The sequence below is a fragment of the Prinia subflava genome, chromosome 4 (genome assembly GCF_021018805.1).
Source record: "Prinia subflava isolate CZ2003 ecotype Zambia chromosome 4, Cam_Psub_1.2, whole genome shotgun sequence".
In the NCBI taxonomy this organism is placed as follows: domain Eukaryota; kingdom Metazoa; phylum Chordata; class Aves; order Passeriformes; family Cisticolidae; genus Prinia; species Prinia subflava.
In genome coordinates this window covers 1686956-1710275 of record NC_086250.1, presented here as the reverse complement: position 1 = coordinate 1710275, position 23320 = coordinate 1686956, and the positions used below count along the sequence as shown (strand labels likewise).

Sequence of the window (23320 nt, the reverse complement as noted above, 5' to 3'; positions counted from 1 at the left end):
GAAAAGTCCCATCAAAGAAGTGTTTGAACACTGGACTTTGGTTTTGTTTTTCAAATGTGATTTGAAAGGATGAAGCACTACAAATCTGAGGCCCTCTGGCAGGCGTTTCCAAGACCCCTGCCTGGCTGTAGGCTGTTTGAGATCCCTCACACAGCATTTGGACCACCCTCAGGGCTCCAGGCTGGGAACCTGTCTCTAGCACCCGATTGCTCCCTACACAGCCAGTTTTCCAACAGCCTGAGCTGAATTTGGCTTCATGGAACTAATGCTAGGCTTTGCCACGACAAGAAAATTGAAGCAATTCCCTTCCTTTGCTGATATTGTTCCCTTGAAGGCATTTGGAGGTGGAACTCTTGTCCCTACTGAACCATCCCTTTTCACTCCATGCGCTTCCCTCCTCACACCTCCCATCCTCGAGCTGCTTTCATCAACCAGTAGTTGCTGCTGAGCATATTTGGGTCACCTTTCCACTCCACCAATCTCCCTTTTTGGGAGCAGGATCACCCAGAGACTCAGGGAATCCCCGTCCTGCCGAGGGGAACGCAAGGGGGTCGGTCAGGGTTTGGGGAGTGTTTGGGATCCCCGACTGATCCCTGCATGGATGCTGGCACTGATCTTAGTGACAGCAGACACTGAAGGGACCAGGACAGGAGGGAAAGCTGGCAGGTGTCCAGCTGGGACAGCCGGGGAGGGAGGGTGGGCAGCCCGGACACCCTGCTTCCAGTCCCTTGTTGTAGTGCCAGCTAATGAAATTCAACATATTATTGGCCAGACTCTACTGTCTGTGCCTCAAAAACAATCTCGGTGACTGCTCTGGGTTGTTTTCAATAGTTCTTAACTTACGAGATCTCTCTCTTTTTAAAAAAAAATATTTAAAATGGTTAAATTTTTGGACTAAATGAAACCAAGTGGACTTTGTTCCCCCCTGGAAGCTGTTTATGTAACATCTGTTTTAAGTGGTTTAAAACCCAGCCCGTTGCACTGTGTGAAATAAAACGCCGAAATTACTGTATTTGTTGTGATTTTTTGTTGTTTGTTTGTTGTTTAAGAAGTCCATCCCTCCTGCACCTTTCTCCCCAGGCTGGAGCTCAGCCCTGTGCCAGGGCAGCCCGGATCGGTGCTTGCCTCACTCTCAGAGCAGGCAGAGACCATTCAGGTACGAATCGCTGTTTCCTGAGCTGTAAGAGCAGCAGCAGTGCTGCTGGCCCTGAGCGCTGTGTATGAGATGAGATATCCAAGCATTCCTGGGAGCATTCCCGGGACACCCAGCAGGGCTCGGAGCTCCCGCAGCAGCAGTGCGGGCTCAGCGCTTCTCCCAAGGCACTGCAAGCTGTGTGTGTGTGCCAGGGAAGGCGGGACACAGCCCCCGTGCCCTGGCAGTCCGGAGCGAGGGGTTCAAGAGCCGGGGGGCTCCCCTGAGCCGCCCCGCTGTTTGGGCAGCCCGGCTCCCTTCGGCTGCCCGTGTCCCGCTTTCTCATGACCTCCCCTGCCTCCTCCTCCTCCTTATGTATTCATGAAGCTGGGGTGAAATAGCAGCCGGGCGGCAGCACAGGAAGAGGAACTCGGCGTGCCTGGCTCGCAGGGCCGGCCCGGAGCCTCCCGCATCTTCCCCGCCTGGGACAGCGCTGGCCCGCGGCTCCAGGACCGCGCCCGCCGGGGGACAGCGAGCAGTGAGCGAGTCAGTCCCAGCACGGTAAGAGAACACTCCTTTGGGATGTGTCCTTTGGGATGTGTCCTTTGCTAAGCTCAGAGCCTGCTGTGGGGCTGCACCCCCTGCTCTGTGTGCCCCCCCGAGACACACTGGCGGGGCTGGGGATGCCTTCCTGCAGCCACAGGTGGAGGAGAGGCTGGGAGCAGAAGACCTGTGCACAAGCAGGGCCTTTCTGTGTAATTCACATAGGCTTGTTTCACGATATTGAGCCCTTCTCCAGCCTGTTTTGCTCTGGAGAGATTGGCATGGAGGGTGGTGTCGGATTATATTGCAGTTATGCTTTTTGGGGGGAGGGAGAGCTCTCAGAGTTCACACATGCCTGTCTCCTGGGATCTCTTACTACTGCCATGGTCTCACTTCCATCCCCCTTCTTCTGGGACTGCAAGGAAAGGACACACCCCTGTTGCTGCAGAGGAAGCCCCAGGGTTAACCCTTCAGATAGCTGGGATGTACTAAAAGGGTCCCACTCAACTGAAGGGCATCGGGATCTGATGAGCTCAAGCCCCTTACCTGGACACTGTCAGCACAGCCAGCACCTCGGCCCAGGCACCCCCTGTTCCATGGGGGCTCCATCCCAGCCTGCAGCAGCATCCTGATGCCACCAGCCCCCCTGGCAGGGCTGGACCCTGGCCTTGCTGCATGGTGTGCTGCCAGTCTGAGCCAGGAGCGATGCCTCTGCACCCCACCCAGCCTCGCTGGGTGTGATCAGCAGCCAGGAGGAGCGTGCTGATCCTCTAGCCCCAAATTCCAGGGACACAGGTGCTCCTGGCAGAACTGAGCATCCCATTCACCCTCTGCTTCTGCAGGATGGGCCAACAGCTTTGCCTCCTGTTACCTTCTGACCTCTGCTTCTGCCTTTTCTCCCTGTCCAGGTGCAGCTCCAAGATGAAACCTCCACCTGGGCGAGGCCTAAGGCTGGCATACCTCCTCCTCAGCCTGGCTTCCCTCTGCCTTGCCAGCCCGCTCTGGAAGGACCGCGACTCCCTGATGCAGGAGGAGAAAGCCCAGCAGACAGGGGGCAACTTGGTGCTGAGCAGGCAGGAGCAGGAGCTCAGCACAAAGCTGGTAAATCTCAAGAAGAAGGAAGTGGAAGCAGCCATCAGGACAGGACAGTTTCCTCCAAGCATGCACTTCTTCAGGGCAAAAAGCCTCATTGATCAGAGCGCGGTGTTCAGCGTCTTAAAGCGCATGCCAAAAGGTAGGCTTGGCTTGAGGAGTCTCATCTTACTCATCCTTTCTCATCTTCTGCTTTCTGAGCTGGGACAGAACTCAGGATGTGGGAGACAAGCTTAGGAGAGTTGTAAATTGTGCTCATTGGGCTCCAGGTAAAGCCCTGACTGAGCTCAGGGATGGGGTAGGGGGAGAGAGGAAGAGGGGGATGAATTGGATGAATGCACATTTCCAGCAATTGTGGCATTTGGTTTAACTTACAATATGGATCCTTAAGCCTTTCAAGAGTGGAGAAGTGGCAGAGAAAGCAAAGACAACAAGAAATAACACATCCCCATTTACTCAGCCTGTTCCAGCCAGGGCCTCTCTTTTCCCCACATACACATTCCACAAACGGGCTACCAACCTTGTCTTACTCTGTATCCGAGCCAAAAGTGTTGCATCCCCCAAAAAGTGTTTCTGCAGCAGACTTGGAAGTCTTCTGGAAAGACTGGAAGCACTAGAGGAAGAAGGGGCTACTTCTAACACTGAAATCTTTGTTTCCTTTGCTTGTAGTGTACAAGTCAAAGCCTGTGTACTTCCAGCACTTAAAGGGAGCTTATAAAAGGCAGAGAAAGCAACTTTTTACAGGGGCAGGCAGGGACAGGACCGGGGGGGTCAGTATTGAATTAAAAGAGGAGAGATTTAGATTAGATATAAGCAACAGATTTTCCTCAGAGGGTAGTGAGGCACTGGAAGAGTTGCCCAGAGAAGTTGTGGCTGCCCCATCCCTGGAAGTGTTCACAGCCAGACTGGATGTGGCCCTGAGCAATCTTCCCAGCTTCTCCCTCCCAGTCTCTGCTGTGGGATGCACATCCAGCCTTGCAGCATCCTAATCCATTACTGTAAACAATGTCAGAAATGTCATTACCCTTTCATGGCTGGATTGAACAGTTAGGAATTCAAAAGCACACCCCTCTTCACCTCCAATATCATTGATACCAAGTGGGAGTCAAAACAATTAATGAACACTTTTCAATGCAGGTGATGCTTAAATGGGTTCTTGGAACCCTTGCAAGGGCTGTGAGCTTTTAGGGCCAAGATCACATCCTTGTAGCTGTTTGAGCAGGTCTTGATCAGAGCCCCCGGGAGCTGCTGTTGTGTCAGGCACTGTTGCAGTGCCTGTGGCTGCTCACACGGGGAGGGAGGTGACACTACCAGCCACAGGAGGGTCAGAGAGCTGCAGCAGGCCCAGCCTGGGGCAGCAGCTCTGCTGAGAGCAGCAACCACAGCTCCTCAGCAGCTCAACAGCCAGAGCCTCTCTAGTGGGACATCATAGACACAAGTCTATATTAGATTAGTCCACTGTAAATTATAGTCTGGAACTCAATCTAATGTCAAATACATACCAGTCTTGTGCCTTGCTCTTGCCATTTGTGTTCTCCTTTTACCCCTAAGGGCATCAAAGCTATTTTGACTAAGAGGTCTCCCCTAGACTAATAAAATACATATCTAAGACTTCAGCTCTCACAGCATCTTCCCTTTACAAAGGTGAGGCTTAGTTTGAGTACCAATAACACCAGGAGTCTTTGGAAAAGGAGAGATTTCAGCAAAATGAAAAGACAAGGAAGGTGAGCAGACAGAGGATGCCTCCTGTGCCAGGAAGACTGGCACTTGTGTATGCTGCACAATAACAGAGCAGCCCAGAGGCCCCTCGTGCTGGCCAGCAGCAGATGCACAGTGTAAGGGAGCTTTGGAGAAGGCACAGAAGTAAACTGTACTTCTGCATCTGAGTGCTGTTCCCCAGAGCAGCATGGTCTGGGATTTTGGGGTATGCCAGAGGTCCAGAGAGCTCAAAGAAGGGACACGGACTAGACACAGAAATGGAAGCTGGGATCCAAACAGCTTAGATACAGAACTTAGCTTCAGGTGTGCTTCAGCCAGCATGCCCAGTGAGCTGCTGCCTCTTTTATCTTTAGATCAGCAGGACCTGAGCCAGCTCACAGCAAAGTCTGGCTGGAAGACCTTTAATAACTCGGAGCATTTTCCATCCCAGGGGAGAGGCAGGGCTCCCTATTGATTTCCCCCTGCCTGTGCTCCTAGGGAGCTGTCAGGCTCTGCCTGCCCCGTGTCTGGTGTGGAGGGGGCCCATCCTCCAGGCAGAGCAGTCCTTGAGGGAGAATTCACTCACAGAATTTCCAGGCACCAAACGAACCGGTGTCACACGAAATGTCACACTCCCTCCCGGCTGCTCAGGCTCACCAGGCTGTCCTTGTCCCCGGCAGGTGCCGTTCTCCACCTGCACGACCTGGCCATGGTGAGCGCGGGCTGGCTGGTGTACAATGCCTCCTACCTGCCCCACTGCCACATCTGCTTCACCCCCGCGGGCTCCGTGCGCTTCCGCTTCTCCCGGGGCCCCCCTGCCCGCCTGCCCACACCCTGCTCCCGCTGGCTCCTGCTGGAGACCTACCGGGGACAGCTCCGCGACGTGGGCGCCTTCGACAGAGGGTGAGTGAGCAGCAGCACCGGCCTCGGGCTGCGGCAGCCTCGTGTAGGAGCTCTCTGCTCCAGCTTTCCTATCTGCTCTCTGCTCTGCAAGTGAGGAGCTCATGTAGGAGCTCTTGCTCCAGCTTTCCCCTTTACTCACTGCTCTGCGAGTAAAGAGCTCATGTAGGAGCTCTCTGCTCCAGCTTTCCTGCATCATCGCTGTTCTGGGAGTGAGGAGCTCATGTAGGAGCTCTCTGCTCCAGCTTTCCTGTCTGCTCTCTGCTCCAGCTTTCCTGCTAGTTCGCTGTTCTGGGAGTGAGGAACTCATGAAAGAACACTATGGTCCAGCTTTCCTGCTTGTTCACTGCTCTGCAAGTGAGGAGCTCACATAGGAGCTCTCTGCTCCAGCTTTCCCCTTTACTCACTGCTCTGCAAGTGAGGAGCTCATGTAGGAGCGCTCTGCTCCAGCTTTCCTGCTAGTTTGCTGTTCTGGGAGTGAGGAGCTCATGTAGGAACACTCTGCTCCAGCTTTCCCCTTTGCTCTCTGCTCTGCAAGTGAGGAGCTCATGTAGGAGCTCTCTGCTCCAACTTTCCTGTCTGCTCCTCATGTAGGAGCTCTCTGCTCCAGCTTTCCTGTCTGCTTGCTGCTCTGCAAGTGAGGAGCTCATATAGGAGCTCTTGCTCCAGCTTTCCCCTTTGCTCATTGCTCTGGGAGTGAAGAGCTCATGTAGGAGCACTCTGCTCCAGCTTTCCTGTCTGCTCTCTGCTCCAGCTTTCCTGTCTGCTCCTCATGTAGGAGCTCTCTGCTCCAGCTTTCTTGTCTGCTCACTGCTCTGGGAGTGAAGAGCTCTTGTAGGAGCTCTCTGCTCCAGCTTTCCCCTTTGCTCTCTGCTCTGCAAGTGAGGAGCTCATGTAGGAGCTCTCTGCTCCAGCTTTCCTTTTGTTCACTGCTCTGGAAGTGAAGAGCCCATGTGGAGAGCCCATGTGCTCTGGAAGTGAAGAGCACTCTGGTCCAGCTTTCCTGTCTGCTCTCTGCTCTGGAAGTGAAGAATTCCATTTAGGGCTGTGCACATGGCGAAGCAAACAGCAGTGTAAGAGCTTGAAGGCTGCTGCATTGAGTGAGCCAGAGTCAGGGACAATAAGCACTGAATTTTTCTGTGCACACTCACTGTGGCCCTCTGTACAGACATGCTGAGGACAGTGGCTGAAGTGGATTTATGAGACGTGTCCCCAGCTCTCCTCAGCACCCAGGCTGAATGAGCTCTCAGTGTGGGACAGGGCTGCCTCACCCAGTGAGGTATCCAAAAACTGCATGAGGAAGCCAGGATGATGAACAGGCTGTCCCCAACAGCAGAAAAGTCCTTTGCAAAGTCATTCTTTTGATTCAGAGCAAGAAGTTGGGCAAACTATTTATGTTAATTGCTACATTAGCAAAATCCCACAAAGTTCCCAAAATGAAACCCAACCCAACTCTCCCTCTAGACACCAAATGTGTTTTCTGTGACCTGGCACCCCTCACCTGGCAGCATGAAGCTCTCATTCCCCACAGCCCCTCAGGCACCAGGAGCTGTGCCTCACCCTCCTGGGCACTGGCTGAGCCAAGGAACCCCACAGACAGGATCCCTGCCTGCTCTGGGGGCTCTTTCCCCTCAAACACCCTCCTGCTAACAGGGCTCCTGCCTTACAGGTGAGGCTGCAGGAGCTGCCCAGGTGCCCCCACCTCAGCTGGCATCACCCCCCTCCTGCAGGAGCTCCTCTCCCTGCAGGCAGCTCCTGCCTTGGCTGCTGGCAGCCTTTTATCAGCACCGGGCTGCTCTGACCCACCTGGCATTTATTCACTCCCAGGTGAAGGGAAGAGCCCGGCTCCCCCTGCAGCCAGGGGCGATGGAAGACAGAATCCTGTCTCCCCATGCAGGGGCCATTGATCCCGGGACAAAGCCCCGCTGAAAAGGCCAAGGGGAAGCATGCAGTGGTGTGTGGGGGGCTGCAGAGAGCACGCTAAATAATGCATGAAAGCAGACACTGAGCGATGAGGACAAAGGAAAATATTGAGTAGCCATCCATTCCGAGGGCACCGCTGTCTGTGGCGCTCCGGGGGCTGGGTCTGCAGGAAAAAAAAGAGGCTGGGGTGTCCTGTAATGACAGACAGCATTGCCATGCCAACACACAGGGAGAGGGGTGGACTCAGGCAGTGCGGATGACCCTAATTCCAGCATTTCCCAAGTGAAACTTGGTGGGCTTTACTGCAGCACTCTTCAGTGGGGTTGTGTGCTCTTAAACAGAGATCTTGTAATTCTTAGTGAGCTGGTATCCCCTCTTTGGAAGCTGTGTGAGCTCTGTGTCCTGCAGATCTGGGAAGGAGGTCATGTTGGGAAGCTGAGGAGCTTCCAGACTTGTGGCATGGTATTGCCTTCCCCCCAAAAACCAGCAATGGGCAGGGCAGAGGGGTCTGACTCTCCACCATCCCTCTCTTATGGAGGTCCAGAGGGGAAGGAAAAAGTGCTGCCAGACCTGGGCTCTTGACCTTTTACATGCTGAGGCTCAACTGCCCTGACACGTGATGGACGAAATAAGAGCAGTGAGAAGTCACTTATCTCTGTCTTCCAAAGAGAAAACTGGTTCCCCATTAGCTCCCTTCCATTTCTGCTGGCAGTGATGGGGAAGGAAAGATGACAGCACCAGCTCTCTTCAGCCACACCAGGAGACCCATAAATAATGTGCAAGGGATTGGATTTTGAAACAGCTTCACTTCCTTAAAGGCTGAACAATTGCACTGGGCACTTGGAAGTGTCTGAGGAGCAACCCTTCACTGTGTGTGTGTTTTCAGCTGTGTTTCCATGGTGTGATGCCACTTTCTGGCAGTGGCTGAAGGGCAGGGCACCCTGGACACCCTGCACACCTGGGTGCTGTGCATGGTGTGGTGCCCTCTGGTTCTGTGTGGAAACCACTTGTTTTCAGAGGCAGTAGTGCCACATTTCTCTTCTTTTGTATTTTTCTGACACTGTTCAGTGGCCACAAGTCAGAGCAGGGGACACAAGACAGAGCCTCACTGCAAGGGGCCCAAATGTGGAGGGGAAACTGAGGCAGAGGCCAGTGAAGTGATTGTCCTCAGCAAACACGTGCCTGAGCCAAGAACAAACTCTGCTCTCTCTCATCCTGGGTGCTGACTTGCCCATTTGAGTGTGTTGTCCTTCATTTCTCGCCCTTCCATGCTCATCACCACAAAATCACAGAGGAGTCATTACCCTTAATGTGCAAACACACCAACAACAGCCACACTGAGGCACTTCCCCTCCCTTTTCCATCTAATCCCCGGGCACTAGTCTAAGGGTTAGGAATGTTTTTGGCTGTCTGCAAATAGGTCTCTAGCCAGGAATAGGCCCCAATCTGTTCTGCCTCTCAGTTTCTGGAAGCTCTCCCAGTCTCTTGAACATGTGCATCCCAGGCTACCTCTCTCCTGTGCTCCTCTTTGCCCTTGAGCACTGACAGGCTGAGAGAAAGCAGATGTCAGAGGAAAGAACGGATGGATAGTTGGGTGGTTTCAAGGAAGCGTCAAGGGACTATGGCAGCAGGGAAGGGCTCTCATGCAAGGCAGGGTGGATCAGCAAATGTGAAGGAACAATGGAAGTGTTTCTGAGAAGCTGCACCTCTTTCACCTGACAGCATTTCCGACCAAGAAGGGGTGGAAGAAAGGGGAATCTGCATGATTTTTGCTGTTTGCATTTTTAGGTACATACACGTGTGTGTGTGCTTTGGAAGGGACTCCTTTTGTTTGTTTCCCTCAAGAGAAGGTCTAATCATTCCTATTCAAAACACATATCACATGGGCCAAGACCCTGGAGTACTGTGTTACTGGTAAGCTTCCAAAAGGATGCTGTCAGGAGACCACGGGCCAAGGGACAGCGAAAGGAAGGGAATTTTGCTTTCATGCTTAAAAGGAAAAACAATCCTCACTTACTTTCTTTGCAATCAATTACGATACAGGAGAATGTCATTCCTTCCCTCAAGAAGCAACATAATGGCTGCCATCTCCCAAGCAAAGCATGCCCCCAGATATTTAGGGAAGCAGCTCTGACATTCAGGATATTTGTAAAATACCACTGCCCACCCCCCTGCAGCAGCCCGGGGATTGGGGCCGTGCCCAGCACAGCTCTCTATCACCAGGATGAAGTCATCTGTGAGGGAGCTGACACCACCCAGGCTTCAGGGACAGCTCCCCTGGGCACTGGTGGCTGCCCGGGCCACCATCACCTTCCCCTCCGTGTCCTCTGCCTGCCTTATCTCACAGAAAAATAGGGCAGGGAGTACAGTGTGAGGGGAGAAAGAAAGGAATAAAAACCCACGACAGAAACAAAGCGCTGCACCCCCTCCACAAGTCTCCCCTTGGGGAGAAGAAGAGGGGATGAGAGAGAGCGAGAGAGAGCGAATGAACCACATGTGACAGATGTTAGTCACACTATTTAATGCACCACTGGAAGACATTTAGATACTATGGTGAGGAGAGGGGCATAATTACCCATTGGGAACAGAAAAAGGAGCAGGAGAAAGAATCCCTTTAAAAACAAGGCAACAAACCCTTTCCCTTCTGTATTATACAGCACGGGAAAGGACAACGGGGAAAAAACCCAGGAAAGGAGAAAGCAAACCCAGAGCTGAAAATAAATAATCCTTGGCTGGTCATTTTAGCTGTGGCCCTTTGGGCAATATGCGTTGCAGTAACATTGTTCAGTGCATACATGACAGGACATGGAAGGCTATTTGTAGTCTGCACCTGATCACTGGCGAAGGCCCATTCCAGAAAAGAAGCAAAAAAAAAATGTATTTGTGGAGCTTTTCTTCATCTGCATGAGCTACTGATGGCAAAAGCCCCCAAACCCTTAGGAGATTATCTGGTTATCAAGGATGGATCACTATTATGCAATAAATCTTCAACAGTTGTAAGGATCAATAACCAGTCTCAAAGGGAAGGGGATTATAAAGAGAAGTACAATTTGATTTATGTGCTTTTAGGAGCAGGGTGGTGTGGGGATTTATTGCCGTTCCTAGCCCAAAAGCACAGGCTAAGTAAACAAGCACGAGTTTGTACAGCCAGATTTAAAGGCAGGGAGAGGAGCCCTGCGTGCGCTCCTTGCTGGAGGAGCCGAATTCTCACAGGACAAGGGGAGAAAGTGATGGGAGCCCGAGTGAGCACCCATCCTTATCTGAAAGGGAGCAGCCTGCGGTGGCGAGAAAGGGCTTGCAGGGCCTTTTGATCCTCAGGGAGGTTTTTCCCTGAGCGCTCCGGGCAGGTGCTCTCCGCCGGCGTGCCGAGCTACCGGGAGAAGGGGAAAAACCTTTCCCCAGCTCTTCCCACACGGAACCTCCCCGGTGAGCAGCAGCACAGCCTTTGTGCCCCTCCGCAGCTGCATCGGAGCCTTGGGGATGCTCCTGCATCCCCGGGTTCTGCGGTGATGCTGCTGCGCTCCCGGGTTCTGCGGTGATGCTCCTGCATCCCCGGGTTCTGCTCCTGCATTCCCGGGTTCTGCGGTGATGCTGCTGCGCTCCCAGGTTCTGCGGTGATGCTGCTGCACTCCCGGGTTCTGTGGTGATGCTGCTGCATCCCCGGGTTCTGCGGTGATGCTCCTGCATCCCTGGGTTCTGCAGTGATGCTCCTGCATTCCCGGGTTCTGCTCCTGCATTCCCGGGTTCTGCTCCTGCATCCCCGGGTTCTGCAGTGATGCTGCTGCGTTCCCAGGTTCTGCGGTGATGCTCCTGCATTCCCGGGTTCTGCGGTGATGCTCCTGCGTTCCCGGGTTCTGCGGTGATGCCGCGGTGCCCCCGGTGCTGCCCGCTCCTCCCGGCCCGGCTCGGTCCCCTCTGCTAGCCCGGACACTCGCTGGGCTTGCCCAGTGTCCTGTGTAATGGCACCACAGCCCCCATTGTAATGCACGGGAGGGCAGAGCCCAAGTTGCTGTGGAAACCTTATCTCTGAATTTTCCTGACTCTTGAGCGTTTAAAGGCTCGTCTTTAACAGTGGTAGCGACTCTTTTACGTGCGGGTTGGTTTCTAAAATTGTTCCTGGCAAAGAAATTAACAGAGTGAGGAAGAAAAGGAACTGCAGCCCCTGGAAGAGAATCCTTGGAGGGTGAAAGAGCAGGCAGATCCTGGGGGAACGGGCTCTGCTTTATGGGCAGGATGGAGGGATTCCAAAGGCATATCTGTCCAGGATGTCTCAGCTTATGAATCTGGACCAGATGACATTTTACATCTGTAGGGGGGCTGTGGGGGTTTAATTCCATCTACAGAAGTGTCCTGGATGAAGATAATAAGATCACAAATCAAAGCCACACCTCCCATATAACAGAGCAGAGCACTGCACGAGGATGGGGGCCAAGACATCAAACAGGAAACGCCATTAAAGATCAGTAGCTGTTATTGAGGGGAAACAATATTCTCAGATGAAAGCTGAAGCATGGCTGAAGGTATTTCTGTCTGAACCTGCTTAGCCCCCGACACGAGATAAGCACTGGGCCAGCAAGAAAACATCTGCAGGTTTCTGTGATGGCTTCCATTTGTCCACCCAGAATGGAGTTAATCACCCCTGCATTGCCATTTAGACTTTGCCCACTGGTAGGAGAAATTTACTCTGAACTACTCTTCAGGTGGGATGAAGGCTAGCAGCTTGCCAGAGGATGGTGGTGTGGCACAGATGCCCACCTGTCCTAAATGCAAGCCGTCACCCACAATTAGATAATCTTGCAATTTACTGCTCTCTTAAACTCTGCCTGACAAAACTACCCCCTGTCTTTGGGTATTTCTGAAAGAGGTTTATGTGCCAGCTGAGTGTATGGAGGAAATAAATTCATTTCCATCACACTAGGGGAAAGCCAGGGCTGAGATTCTTATCAGCTGTTTCCCTGAAGCAGCTATCAGCAAGGCACGAAGGGCATCATGTTTGTTCTCAGTGGTGGGGAAAAATGATTTCTGATTGAGAATTGTCTTCCCCTTGAATTTTTTCAGATGGCATATTTTGAGAATACAAAGGTCCCAGGACAACTCACAGGCTCAGCAAGCGGGTTGTGGTGGCCCAGTACATGGCCTCTCCTGTAAACTCAGCCTGCCTTTCAGGTGCTGAGCAGAGGGCCAAGTGTGACATCTGTGCACTGAGGACCTCAGGAAAACACATTGCAGGAGGAATGTGCATGCCTGCTTTGAGCTTAGGGATACCCTGGGTGGCAGAGTGTAATTGATGTGAAAGCACCATGCTCACTGTTGTAACTCTGCTTCTTGAAAAGGGCAGGGGCAGGTTTTAAGCACCTACTCCCACCCTGCTTACAGCTCAAGTGTGTCATACAGATTCTGTGCCAGCCATCAGAGGAGTAAATACATCAGAGAGGTGGCAGAAAAGTGCCCTGAGTGCTTCCTAGTTGCTCCAGTCACTGTTATGCCTGTTGTACTGCAGTGCCAACAGCCTCTGTTTGCTCTCCTCATTCCTTCTCTTCTCCCTTTTCTATAGCTTGCTGAGAAACCTGACCCTGGTGACAGATGCCCCCGAGCTGGCCTACCCCTCTCAGGCTTCCATTTGGAAAAGATTTGAAGAAATCTTTCTCATTGCCTCTGGACTTATCTGCTATGCACCTGTGTTCAAGGCCTATTTCTACCAGGGGCTGCTGGAGCTCTATGAAGATAACATACAGTATGTGGAGATAAGAGCTATCCTGCCTGCGGTACGTGGGGTTTGGCTGCTCTAATCATCTTTTAAATCCCTATTTCTCCATAACTTTTCTCAAGCCCTATCTTGAATTGAGCTTTTGGATGTTTGCATACCTGCCCTTCTAAGGATGCTGGAAAACCTTGATCATATTCAAACGTCTTTCTTGGAGATTTGCATAGGCAAGGGCTTGAAAGTGAGAGATTCTTTGTTCTTCATGGCTAAGGGAGGTACCTGCTGTGACACACACTGAACAGTCAGACTGGGAGCTGTGGCAAAATCTTGCTCATTGGGAAGATGTAGCTCACTTTTGGGGCAGCTACTCTGAACAAATTGCCTGTCTTCAATAGAGACTTACTCTGGAATAGTTATGTCATTTTAAATCCTCAGCTGATTTCAGAACAATTCTTCTGAACAGGCAAATCAATCAATTGGCAAAACACAACCTTCCACAATTTGCAGACAACCTAAAATTTTGGCTGTGTGTGTGCAGTATGAACGAACTGCTCCTTTCATTGCCACTAACACCAAAATCTGGCTCAGGCCTTTCTCCTGCGTGTCACCCAGAGCTGGTCAGATTGTCCTGCAAACCCTCTCTGCCCTAACACCTCCCCAAGCACCAGCACACCACACCACCCCGAGTGTTCCCATCTCCCAGTGCCAGTTTTGTCACTGCAGACACACCTTTCCCTTACAATTGTCCAGCCCAGCTCCATGCAGGACTCCCTGGGGGTAGGAGTTCTGTCATTCCATCCTCCCTGAGAGGAGGAGGATGTACTCAAAGGGAAAAAAAAGGGACCTGGAGAAGTTCACAAAGTTTACATGCATCTTTGCTGGGGGTTGCCATAAGGCAGTTGCTCTGAATTCAGCCACCACTTCTCCTTGGGGTGCCCGGAAAGAGAAAATAACAGCAAAGTCAAAATGCCTGTGCTGTGAGGCAGCGCTGGCATCCCCTCAGGCCACACAGGTTTCCAGGCCAAGAGCATCTGCCACGATTCAAGTGTGTGGGCCTGACTGGGAAACACCCTGCCTTTAGCATCAGCCCTTAGACACGGCTCTAAGCCCTTTGGAAGAGAGGCTTGGCAGGGAAGATTTGCTTCCCATCCAGCTCCTGATGCTGTGGGAGCCTGCAGAGCCCTGGGGCTGTGCTGAGAGCTCCAGGCAGGCTCCTGCAGCCCAGGCAGGGAATGCCAGGAGCTGCAGCCACGCTGGGATGGAGGGCAGCAAAGGGACAGCCGGGCTGGAGCAGGGCTGGGAGGGCAGGGAATGCTGCCTGGGGGCAGTCCTGGTGAGCAGGGTGTGAGGGGAACAGCAAGAGGCTGGTGTGGCTGGAGATGCCCTCAAGGCTGGGACAGCAGTGCTGATGCTGCAGAAGCTCTCCCTGCAGCAGAGGCTGCCAGGAACGGCCCCCGAGGTAAAGTAAATGAAAACTGGGATTTAGTGCGAAACAGCAAACACTGGAAAGGCCCCCTAAGCCCAGCTGTGTTTGCAGAGTCAGCTGTGTAAAGTCTCACATTCCCATGGGCTGCAGCTGGGGAAAATTCCCTCTGAGCATCCGCAGCTGCCCCACGGCCACTGGTGCCTGCACAGGGGACAGCACACTGAGATGGGACAGCACCAGAGGGGAAGGCAGGGCTGAAGTGGAGCAGTTGAAGGCTGGAGCAGAAAGGTGACAGAGAAAAGAATGGTGAGAAGAGTGTGGGTGCCTGTAAGCAGCTCCAGGCAGGGCCTTGGTGGGATAATGTCAGTGTGGCATTCAGGGTCTCCACCCCTGCTGAAAGCCCTGAGAACAGCCCTGGTAGTGAGGAACTCCAGAGCAAGGTGATGAGACAGAGCATGCCAAAAGGATTCTTTTTCCCAGTTTGCAGCCACAGACCAGGAAAGCATGGCAAGGCTGGATGACTGACTCAAGGTCATGGAGCAAACCTCTGGCAGAGGGGAGCAGAAGCGCAGCTCAGCTGGGAGCTTATGGAGCTCAGCCATCGCGTGCCTTGGGGCTGCCTCGGCTGACAGACTGCCACTGCGAGGCACAGAGCATGTGTGAGCTGCCAGACAGCTGGACAAAACACTCCAGCCTTGGATACAGACAGCAGGAAGAGGTCACGGTCTCCTCTGGGTTCTCAAGGGCGTTTGCTTGCCACGCCTGAACACGGAGAAACTTGTCTCACACAGGAGGGGGGAAACCCACTCCTTGGCTCTTGCCAGCTGGTAAAGGCTTCAAGAAGAAGATGTTCTGCACAGATTTGACTGCCTTTGTTTTCCTGTTCTCAGGGCTGCAGCACTTTGCTTCTCCCAAGGCTTTTGTCACTTCATTTCTGCACCTTCCAGCAGAAGGCCTCTGGTAACCGCTGCCTCTCCCACTGCAGGTGTACGAGCTGGATGGCACCCGGCACGATAAATCCTGGTCTGTGGCCGCCTACCAGGAGGTGACCAGGCAGTTTGTGAGGGAGCACCCAGACTTCGTGGGAGCCAGGGTTATATTTGCAGCGCACAGGTAGAGGCTGGGCAGGGCCGGGAGCGGCCGTGCTGGTTGGAGGTGGGCAGAGGGCTGGGAGCAGCAATGCTGGGGCTGGGCTGGAGTGCCAGAGTTGGCTGCAGTGTCCACGTGTGTGGTTAGGGCTGGGGTGGTGACTCCTGAAGCATTCCCTGGCGTGTGCAAAGGGCTGAGGGGGAGAACTCGTCCATATAAGTCTGCGTACGTGCGAAGAGAGCGGGGCAGGCTGACAAATCATGCCAGAGGAGCGTCCCTGAGCCCTGGGAGCTGGAATGAGGCAGGCAGGGCTCTGTGTGTGTGTCCAGGCTCTCCTCCTGAGCCTGGATGCACTCCCCCTCCCTGCAGAGACCGAGGCAGGGACACTCAGAGTGGCAGAGGTCCCTGCCCACGCCGCTGCCCTGTGTGCGGTGTGTCCGTGCTGCTTCCCGGGCAGGGGGGCTCGAGGCTGCTGTCCAGGTCAGCCAGATGCCACAGAGCCATGTGAGGAGATCCTCAGCCAGTGCAGCAGAGCTCTCAGCACCGCTTGCACACTCTGGTCTGGCTCAATCCCTCTCCAGTTCAGAGCTGGCTCGCCTCTCTGGCTGGCTTGAGCACGGACACAGCCTGCAAAATGCACCCAGAAGTTGAGGTGTGATAGGGCTGGGAGAAACCTAAATGGAAAACTCTGTTGAAATGCAGTTACTGCCTCACCTCCCAACAAAACAGCCGGGAGGAAAGAAGAGAAATTAAACATTTTCTCTCCACACTGTTGTGTTCCCTTCCCTGCTTGGTAAATGGGAAAGCCAGTGAGTTAGACAAGCATGCCTCAACTCAAGTGACAGCAGGGTCTAGCCAGGCATTTCCTGGTCATTCATGGGTTTCCTTTCATAATATCAATTTTCTACTGCTGGCCCTCTAGAGACCTGAAGCTGGTTGTCAGATTCAGGAGCAACTTGCATTTTGGAAATACCCCTGGGGGCCCCATTTCACAACTCAAACCCCGGGAAGGCAGGCCCACGGGAGCCAGCTTCTGCAGCGCTTTCTCTCTCTTGCTCTCCAGGATGCTGAATGCTTCCCAGATTAAAGAAGCCATCCTCACTGCCATGGCACTCAGAGCCAGCTTCCCAGACACCCTGGCAGGCTTCGACCTGGTAACTGTATTTTTTCTGGGCTCCACATTAACCCCTGGTGACACAAGCATACACATACCGTGGCATATGTTGTATACCAGAGCCAGAACCTCCACTGCTGTACTGAAATCAGCATTAATGAATTGCAAATCCTCCAGCTAAGGATTTTGTTCAGGGTAATTGGCAAAATCCCCTGAAAGAATCGGCTCCCACCCCACAGCATTGTAATTTCAGCACAGCTGGCACCTCATTTGTACAGAGCTGTGAGTCCCACCATCTTCCCAAGCGTGCTCAAAAATACCTTTCTGCTTTCTCCCAGGTTGGTGATGAGGACGAAGGTCATTCTTTATGGGACCTGAAGGATGCCCTGGCCATCCCATATTCCATGGGGGTCAACCTGCCATACTTCTTCCATGCTGGGGAGACTGGTGAGCACGAGGACTCAAGGCTTGTTCCTGCTTGCAGAGGCAGGACTGAAATCTTGCAGGGAGCAGAAGCAGCAAGCCTGGCCTGCTGGCTGGCTGTATCAGGAGGATGTGTGTGCATACATGTGCACATAACCAGTTTGCCCTGTGCTTCTCCCCAATCAGTTTGGAGCCGTGGCATTCCCACAGGACCCCTCCCTTATCTGCTCCCTGCTTTTGACTGTAGTGTCACTGCTCAGCATCTTTAACCTGGTGTGACAAGGAGCCACGTGTAGGAGTTACTGCTGGTAGCCATCTCCCCCTTGGAACAGCACTCACCTCCCATCCACAACGGCAGCAGAGTGCCCCAACCATCATTTTACATTTTAAGGTGAAATAATGTTTGAGACAGATTTGAGTCTTACCTGAAGAGGCTCATCAAAGTAACTGATGTACCCTTCATTCCTGGGGCAAGGTGTTATTATTGACAATGTATTATTCAGTCTGTCTTGGTGGGATTTATCCTAACCACGAGGCTCGTGTCTAACTTGTGCCTTGTGTGCTACACGTTGGCATCTACAGCAAAAGTGTGGTTACCTGGGCTCCCTTTATGGCCACGGGCAGGAGCAAGCACCTCTAAGCCACAGTGCATCTCATTCTGATGCACAGGCTACTCCCCAGTAATTGTTACTTCTCTCCACTGACAATTAATGGAGTGCAGCATAATTAGCTCAGCTCCAGAGCAATACTGTAAACATGGAAAGCCAGGTGAGGTGAGTGGGTATCTCTGTGTTGGGCAATATCCTGGGCAGATTTAGATCCCTGTTTCACTGAAAATGCCAAGTGGAATCTCTGAGCACGAGCAAGCCTCTCACCTCACAAGTGGGACATCTATTAACAAAATCACCTAGCAGTTTGAGAAGCTTCATTTCCTCACAGCACTGCAGTGATTGTTATCTGTCTCTGCTCAGACTGGCAGGGCACCTCTGTGGACAATAACGTGCTGGATGCATTGCTACTGAACACCAGCAGGATTGGCCATGGACTTGCTCTCATTAAACACCCAGCAGCCAAAAATTTGTCTCTGAAGAGGGATATTCCTGTAGAAGTCTGTCCCATCTCCAACCAGGTATGTTGTTAAAAGCTTAGCTCTTGTGGCTGGGTCACTGGAAAAGGGTTTCCCATAGCTGTGAGGGTCAGCTGGGGGACACCTACACGTTTTGATGCACACAGGCTGGCTTGGTTTCCTTTGCACCACCCTACTCTGCAGTTTACAATGCAGACATACACTGGGAATATATATAAGGCTCGTAATGCCAGTCAGCAAAAAAAAAATTAAATTCCTATCCAGAGGAACTTGGGGAAGGCAGTTCTCCCCAGTGGAGATGAGGCCCAGAGCCACAGAGGTGTCTTAGGAGACATAATTGAAAATACTTCAAACCAGGAGGGCCAGAGGCTGAGCAGCTGGGATTGTAACTGGAATTCCTTGAGTTTGCAGAATTCCTAACCAGTGGGAGCTCCTGTGCAGCACATTAGCGTGGTGCCATTGTCCCCTGGGTGCAGCAGGAAGGATACTTTGGGTGGAGATTTGCTGGTGTGAGCCTTAAGGGACAGAGCCCTGACACCAGCTCCAGACGCCTCAAGCTAAGCACCACAGCAAATGTGCAGCCACAAGACTGTTCCTGAATTGCTCACAGTCAAATTGTTCTAAACAAGCACAAGTTATTCACCCCACTGGCCTTGATTAAGGTGATCTATTTAAGAAATTAATGTCCTTGTACAGCCAGTGGGGACAGGCTGGTTCCTCCTGCAGCAGTTTAGAGCAGAAAACATTCTGAGCAGTCCTCTGTCCCCCTCTGAGCTGTCCCAGGCAGCCCTGGCAGCTGGCAGTGTGACCCAGCTGCAGCAATAACCTGGCCTGCTCTTGTCTCCTGCTCTTCCCCACACAGGTCCTGCTGCTGGTGGCTGACCTGAGGAGTCACCCTGCAGCTGAGCTCATGGCTGAGGGGCACCCCGTTGTGGTCAGCCCCGATGATCCCCCCGTCTTCGGGGCAAAGGGAGTCTCCTATGACTTCTACGAGGTGTTCATGGCCATTGGAGGGATGAATGCTGACCTGAGGACCCTGAAACAACTGGCACTCAACTCCATAAAGTGAGTTCATCACCTCCCTCACCTTGTCAGAGTAATCATAAGGAGATTATCAGCTTGCTCCCCTTGCTTGCATTTGGGTTTTTTTTTCCAGAGTCTCCTCTGCCACGAGCTGGGCTTCTGTTAATCCAGAATCTGCTCTGTGTCTCAGGGACCCCAGAGGCTCCTCTGCCTGTGCTCTCAAGTGCCTTTCTCTGACTCCATGCCTCAGCATATTCCTCCTTTTCCATCCTTTGTGAACTTGCCTCCCCCACTTGGTTCAGGGTTTGGGAGAAATCTTCTGTCTTTGTATCACTGTTCTATTTCTGCCAAAATTTGACTTGCTGCACTGTTTGCCATGACTCGCCTGGGAAACACAGGAAAACAATTAGCATTTAGTTTGGGTGTGTTTAGCCCCTTTTTCTATTAACTGGATAGTTCTGAATGTCCAGAAATAGTTTGGATATGATGCCCAGGGTCTTGCTGCCCATTCCTCAGCTCCTGCCTGTTTTACACCGTGCTACTCTGTGTGGTGCAGGCAGGTCCTGCAAGGGTTAATCTCTTGCTGCCTCCTGCCTTTTCATTTCGGTGCTGCTCTTGAGATAGCTGCCCCCTTGTCTCCTGCCTGATCCTGACTTTCCTCCTCCTCCTCACAGATACAGTGCCATGCCCCCAGACCAGAAAGCCAAGGCCAAAGAGGTCTGGCAGAAAAAATGGGACCAATTTGTGGCTGACCTGTCAGACAGCTTTCCAGGGGAGCTGTAGGGAGGACAGGGCTCGTCTCAGAAGGCATTTGCCAGACTGATTGCTGAGAGGGAGACTGCCTCTTCCATGTGACCTGAGCACATGAGTGGATGTCAAAGTCTCACCTGGCAGTGGGCGACTCTGCTAAGCCAGGCTTAATGGGCTTAAAGCTAAGAAGGAGCTGCACCATCCTGTGAAACTGATGGACTGGAGATAAAAGGGAGCCTTTAGAGCAACCACAAGAAATCGTCCTGCTCAGAAGAGTCAAAACCATTAAAAATCGCCAATCACCAAATCCTGACATCCTCACTCAGAAAAACACAATTGGAGTCAGCAGGAGAGTGCCAACACGAGGATCTCTGAATTTGGGCTCATCATTACAAAATGCAGACCTTGTCCGGAAACAGCTGAGACAAACACCCAACCATGTGGGCCACTGACCTTCAAGAGAGCAAGGACTGAAAATGACTCTTGTTATGTTTAACCCTGGGCCTGCTGCCAAAATAGCACTGCTAGGTCGAGGAACCAGTCATAGGTCTGGTGTCTGCTATTTCAGGACCTACCACGGCTGGAAACAAGCTGATGGAACTTGCTCCCAGAACATTAAAGCCTGGTTGCACAGTGATCATAAAGCCAGAAGAGAGGTACCTCAGTTGCCAGCAGTTGTTTTTTTTTTACTACAAAGTCTTTTCCTGTCCTCTGGTCAAAAGGAAAACAAAACACATTTCAGGTTAAGTCAAAAACATCCTGGCTGCCCAGACCCAGCTTGATTAAAAGCATCCCCCTGCACAAGGCCGTGTTAACACAGACATTTATAGGAAATACCTTTTGGTTTCAGGGAGTTCCACTACCAGCCTTTGTTTGCACATAGTGCAAATGTGGCTTTATTCAGCCTGTCAGAGAGATTTTCACCTTGGTAGAGAACTGCTGTGGATATCCACAGGGCTCACTTGGACCTCTGTGGTTTCCAGCTCCTTGGCAGAAAAAAAGCCAAAAAACCTACACAAGAAATGGCCTCTTGACAAGCTGATTCCCTAACATCATCAAAAATATCAGGAGAACTAACGGCAGGGAGACTAAAAAAAAAAGAAAAAAGAAATCTTAATCAGATGGCTAAACAAATTCAGAAAAATCTTTCAGCACACATATACCAAGCATACATCCAGGATCAAAGAGCATCTTTCCCTGACTTCAGTACAACCATGCTGGTTTGTGTCAGTCGAGGGAGAATTGAGAATTGACAAAAGTTCTTACTGAAAGACGTCTCCCTGCTCACAACCACAGGCTTGCAGAGGCTGCTGTTTCCCAATCTGAGCAGCCTGGGCTGTCCTCATGCTTTCTGTTAATTGCCTCAAGCTGCCTGGCCATAGTGTTTATTTCCACTGACCTTGGCTGGAACACCTCAGCAAGAGGCAAACACACTTATTACAGCAGTGGATCAAACTGCACAGCCTGTGTGCCCTGTGTTGAATTGCCCACAGCTCCCAGGCTGCAAGTTCCTCTCTGGTTATCCCAGAGAAAATAAAACCCCAGCAAACCAAACACGCTGCAAACCCCCTCACAGAGCACAAACAGAACCACAACAAGCCGCAGGTGTGTGCATTGCACAAACCACAGAAATGAAAAAGTGAGAACCCACTCACACCCCTGGCTAGCTGGGGGGGTTGAAGTGCCTCACACCACCAGCCCTTTTCAGCCACAGCTACCTCTGCTCCAGCTCTCTCTGCCCACACCCCCAACATCTTCCCTGGTGCCCTTTTTGCAGACTGACCTCTCCTTGCTGCAGGTTTGGTCCTGGCAAGGAGTTTTATACTGGAGGAGTAGCCAGAGCAGAGCCGCCCTCCCTCCTGCTCTGGGTGTTGCACACAGAGCTCAGACTGAGCCAGGGTAGGCTTTGGCCATGGCCAGGTTATAAATGCTGACTTGGGAAGTGCCTTACTTGTAATGCTGCTGAGGAGAACCACTGCAAACCAGCAGAGTGGCTGCTGGCCAGCAACCCAAAGCCCTGTCCCTCTCAGCAACACCATCTTTCAGCTTTGCTATATGTGGATGGATGAAGATCTTTATTTGCCATGAGTTGATTCTCCCTTAAATAAGCCTCTTTGCTGCCAAGGTGAAGCTAATCATTACAGAGCCTTTGTGGGAGGGGCTGAGCTCTCAACACACAGGCTCAGCCATGCCCCTTCCCTTTCTACCACCCCTGAAAGCTTTCAGCTCTTCCTGCACGCTGGCTCTGGAGGTCCTGGACCACTTTTTGGTTACCTGTAGTCCTCCTTTCTCCTCATTACCTGCAGCAGTTGCAGGGCTAGATCTTCCATTTGCCAAGGGCTTGCTGGAACCAGTTCTCCTGCTGTGTGCAGTTTGTTTTTCTTTCCTAGGACAGGCGTGCTGTGCACACACAGCCATTTACCTGCTCCACAGCTGAGCTGGGATGGGGAAGTGCCTGGAGCCAGCACTGTGAGATGCTGGTCAGGATTACAGCAGAATCAGCTTTCTGCAGAAACCCAGGGGGTTAAACTGGCACAGGTCTGATGCAGCCCTCCAAAAGGTGAGGGTGACAGAGGGAGGGCCAGCCTGCCCTGCTGCTGGGATCTGCCCTCCTTAGAGCACGCCTCAGTTGGGGGAAAGGTGCACATTGAGAAGCCCAGGCTGCATCCCCGCCTCCCTAACTCCAGGTGTGCAAAAAAAGGAGGAATTTAGGTTGGACCACAGCAGTTATAAAAGATCAATCCATTCAGTTCCAAAGCTTGGGGTAAATTTGGCTGCAGGGCTTCACTGAGACTTGGCTTTTAGCAGCAATATTCCAAGGGTTTTGCTGCCAGTCCATTCCCTTTTCCCCAGTACCTTGGCTCCCTGCTCACATTTGTTGGCAAATACATCACATATCATGCTCTCTTGCTTGTCTCTTTCAGAACACAGGCTATAATTAAATTTTTAAACCTGTCTTAGAGTGGGGGTTATTTTTCCTTGCTCTTTTTTTTTTTTCTCTCTGTTGAAAAGAACGGGATACCCAGATTTGATGGGAGGTTTTAATCTGGAACGTGCAGTGGAGGGGGATGTGTCACATCACCCAGCCTGGAGTGATCAGGGAGTCTGGAATGCCTTCACAGCGTGCTGCAAAGGGCAGCTGGATGTGTGGGGCTAACACAGGGTTAAGCCTGAGCCCCCTGGCCCAGGCACCTCACAGGTCCCTGTTCCCTCTTCCCCAACCCCACAGTAGCTGCATCCAGCTCAGGGCTGTGTTTTGAAACAGAGACACCTGACAGAAGGATTTGCTGGTGCTGCCTCTCCTCCCACTACAGTTTTGTACCATCTCTCTGGTGGTTACAGCACGGGAAAGTAAAGGAATGGCTGAAGGTCATTTAAGCTCCTTCTAGCAGAATTTTACGAAGGGAATAGAGGGA

At 52.2% G+C, this 23320-nt stretch overlaps 1 protein-coding gene across 1 annotated transcript; it reads left to right on the top strand.

Annotated features, from left to right (window-relative positions):
• Window positions 1-1218: 1218 nt before the first annotated feature.
• Window positions 1219-22870, top strand: ADA2 (adenosine deaminase 2). The gene is made up of 10 exons (XM_063395109.1): window positions 1219-1693; window positions 2584-2909; window positions 5146-5368; window positions 12843-13053; window positions 15404-15531; window positions 16571-16661; window positions 16960-17068; window positions 18016-18173; window positions 18994-19196; window positions 19829-22870. The coding sequence occupies exons 2-10, from the start codon at window positions 2597-2599 to the stop codon at window positions 19935-19937; spliced, it is 1545 nt and encodes a 514-aa protein (XP_063251179.1). The 5' UTR covers window positions 1219-1693; window positions 2584-2596; the 3' UTR covers window positions 19938-22870.
• The last annotated feature ends 450 nt before the right edge of the window (window positions 22871-23320 follow it).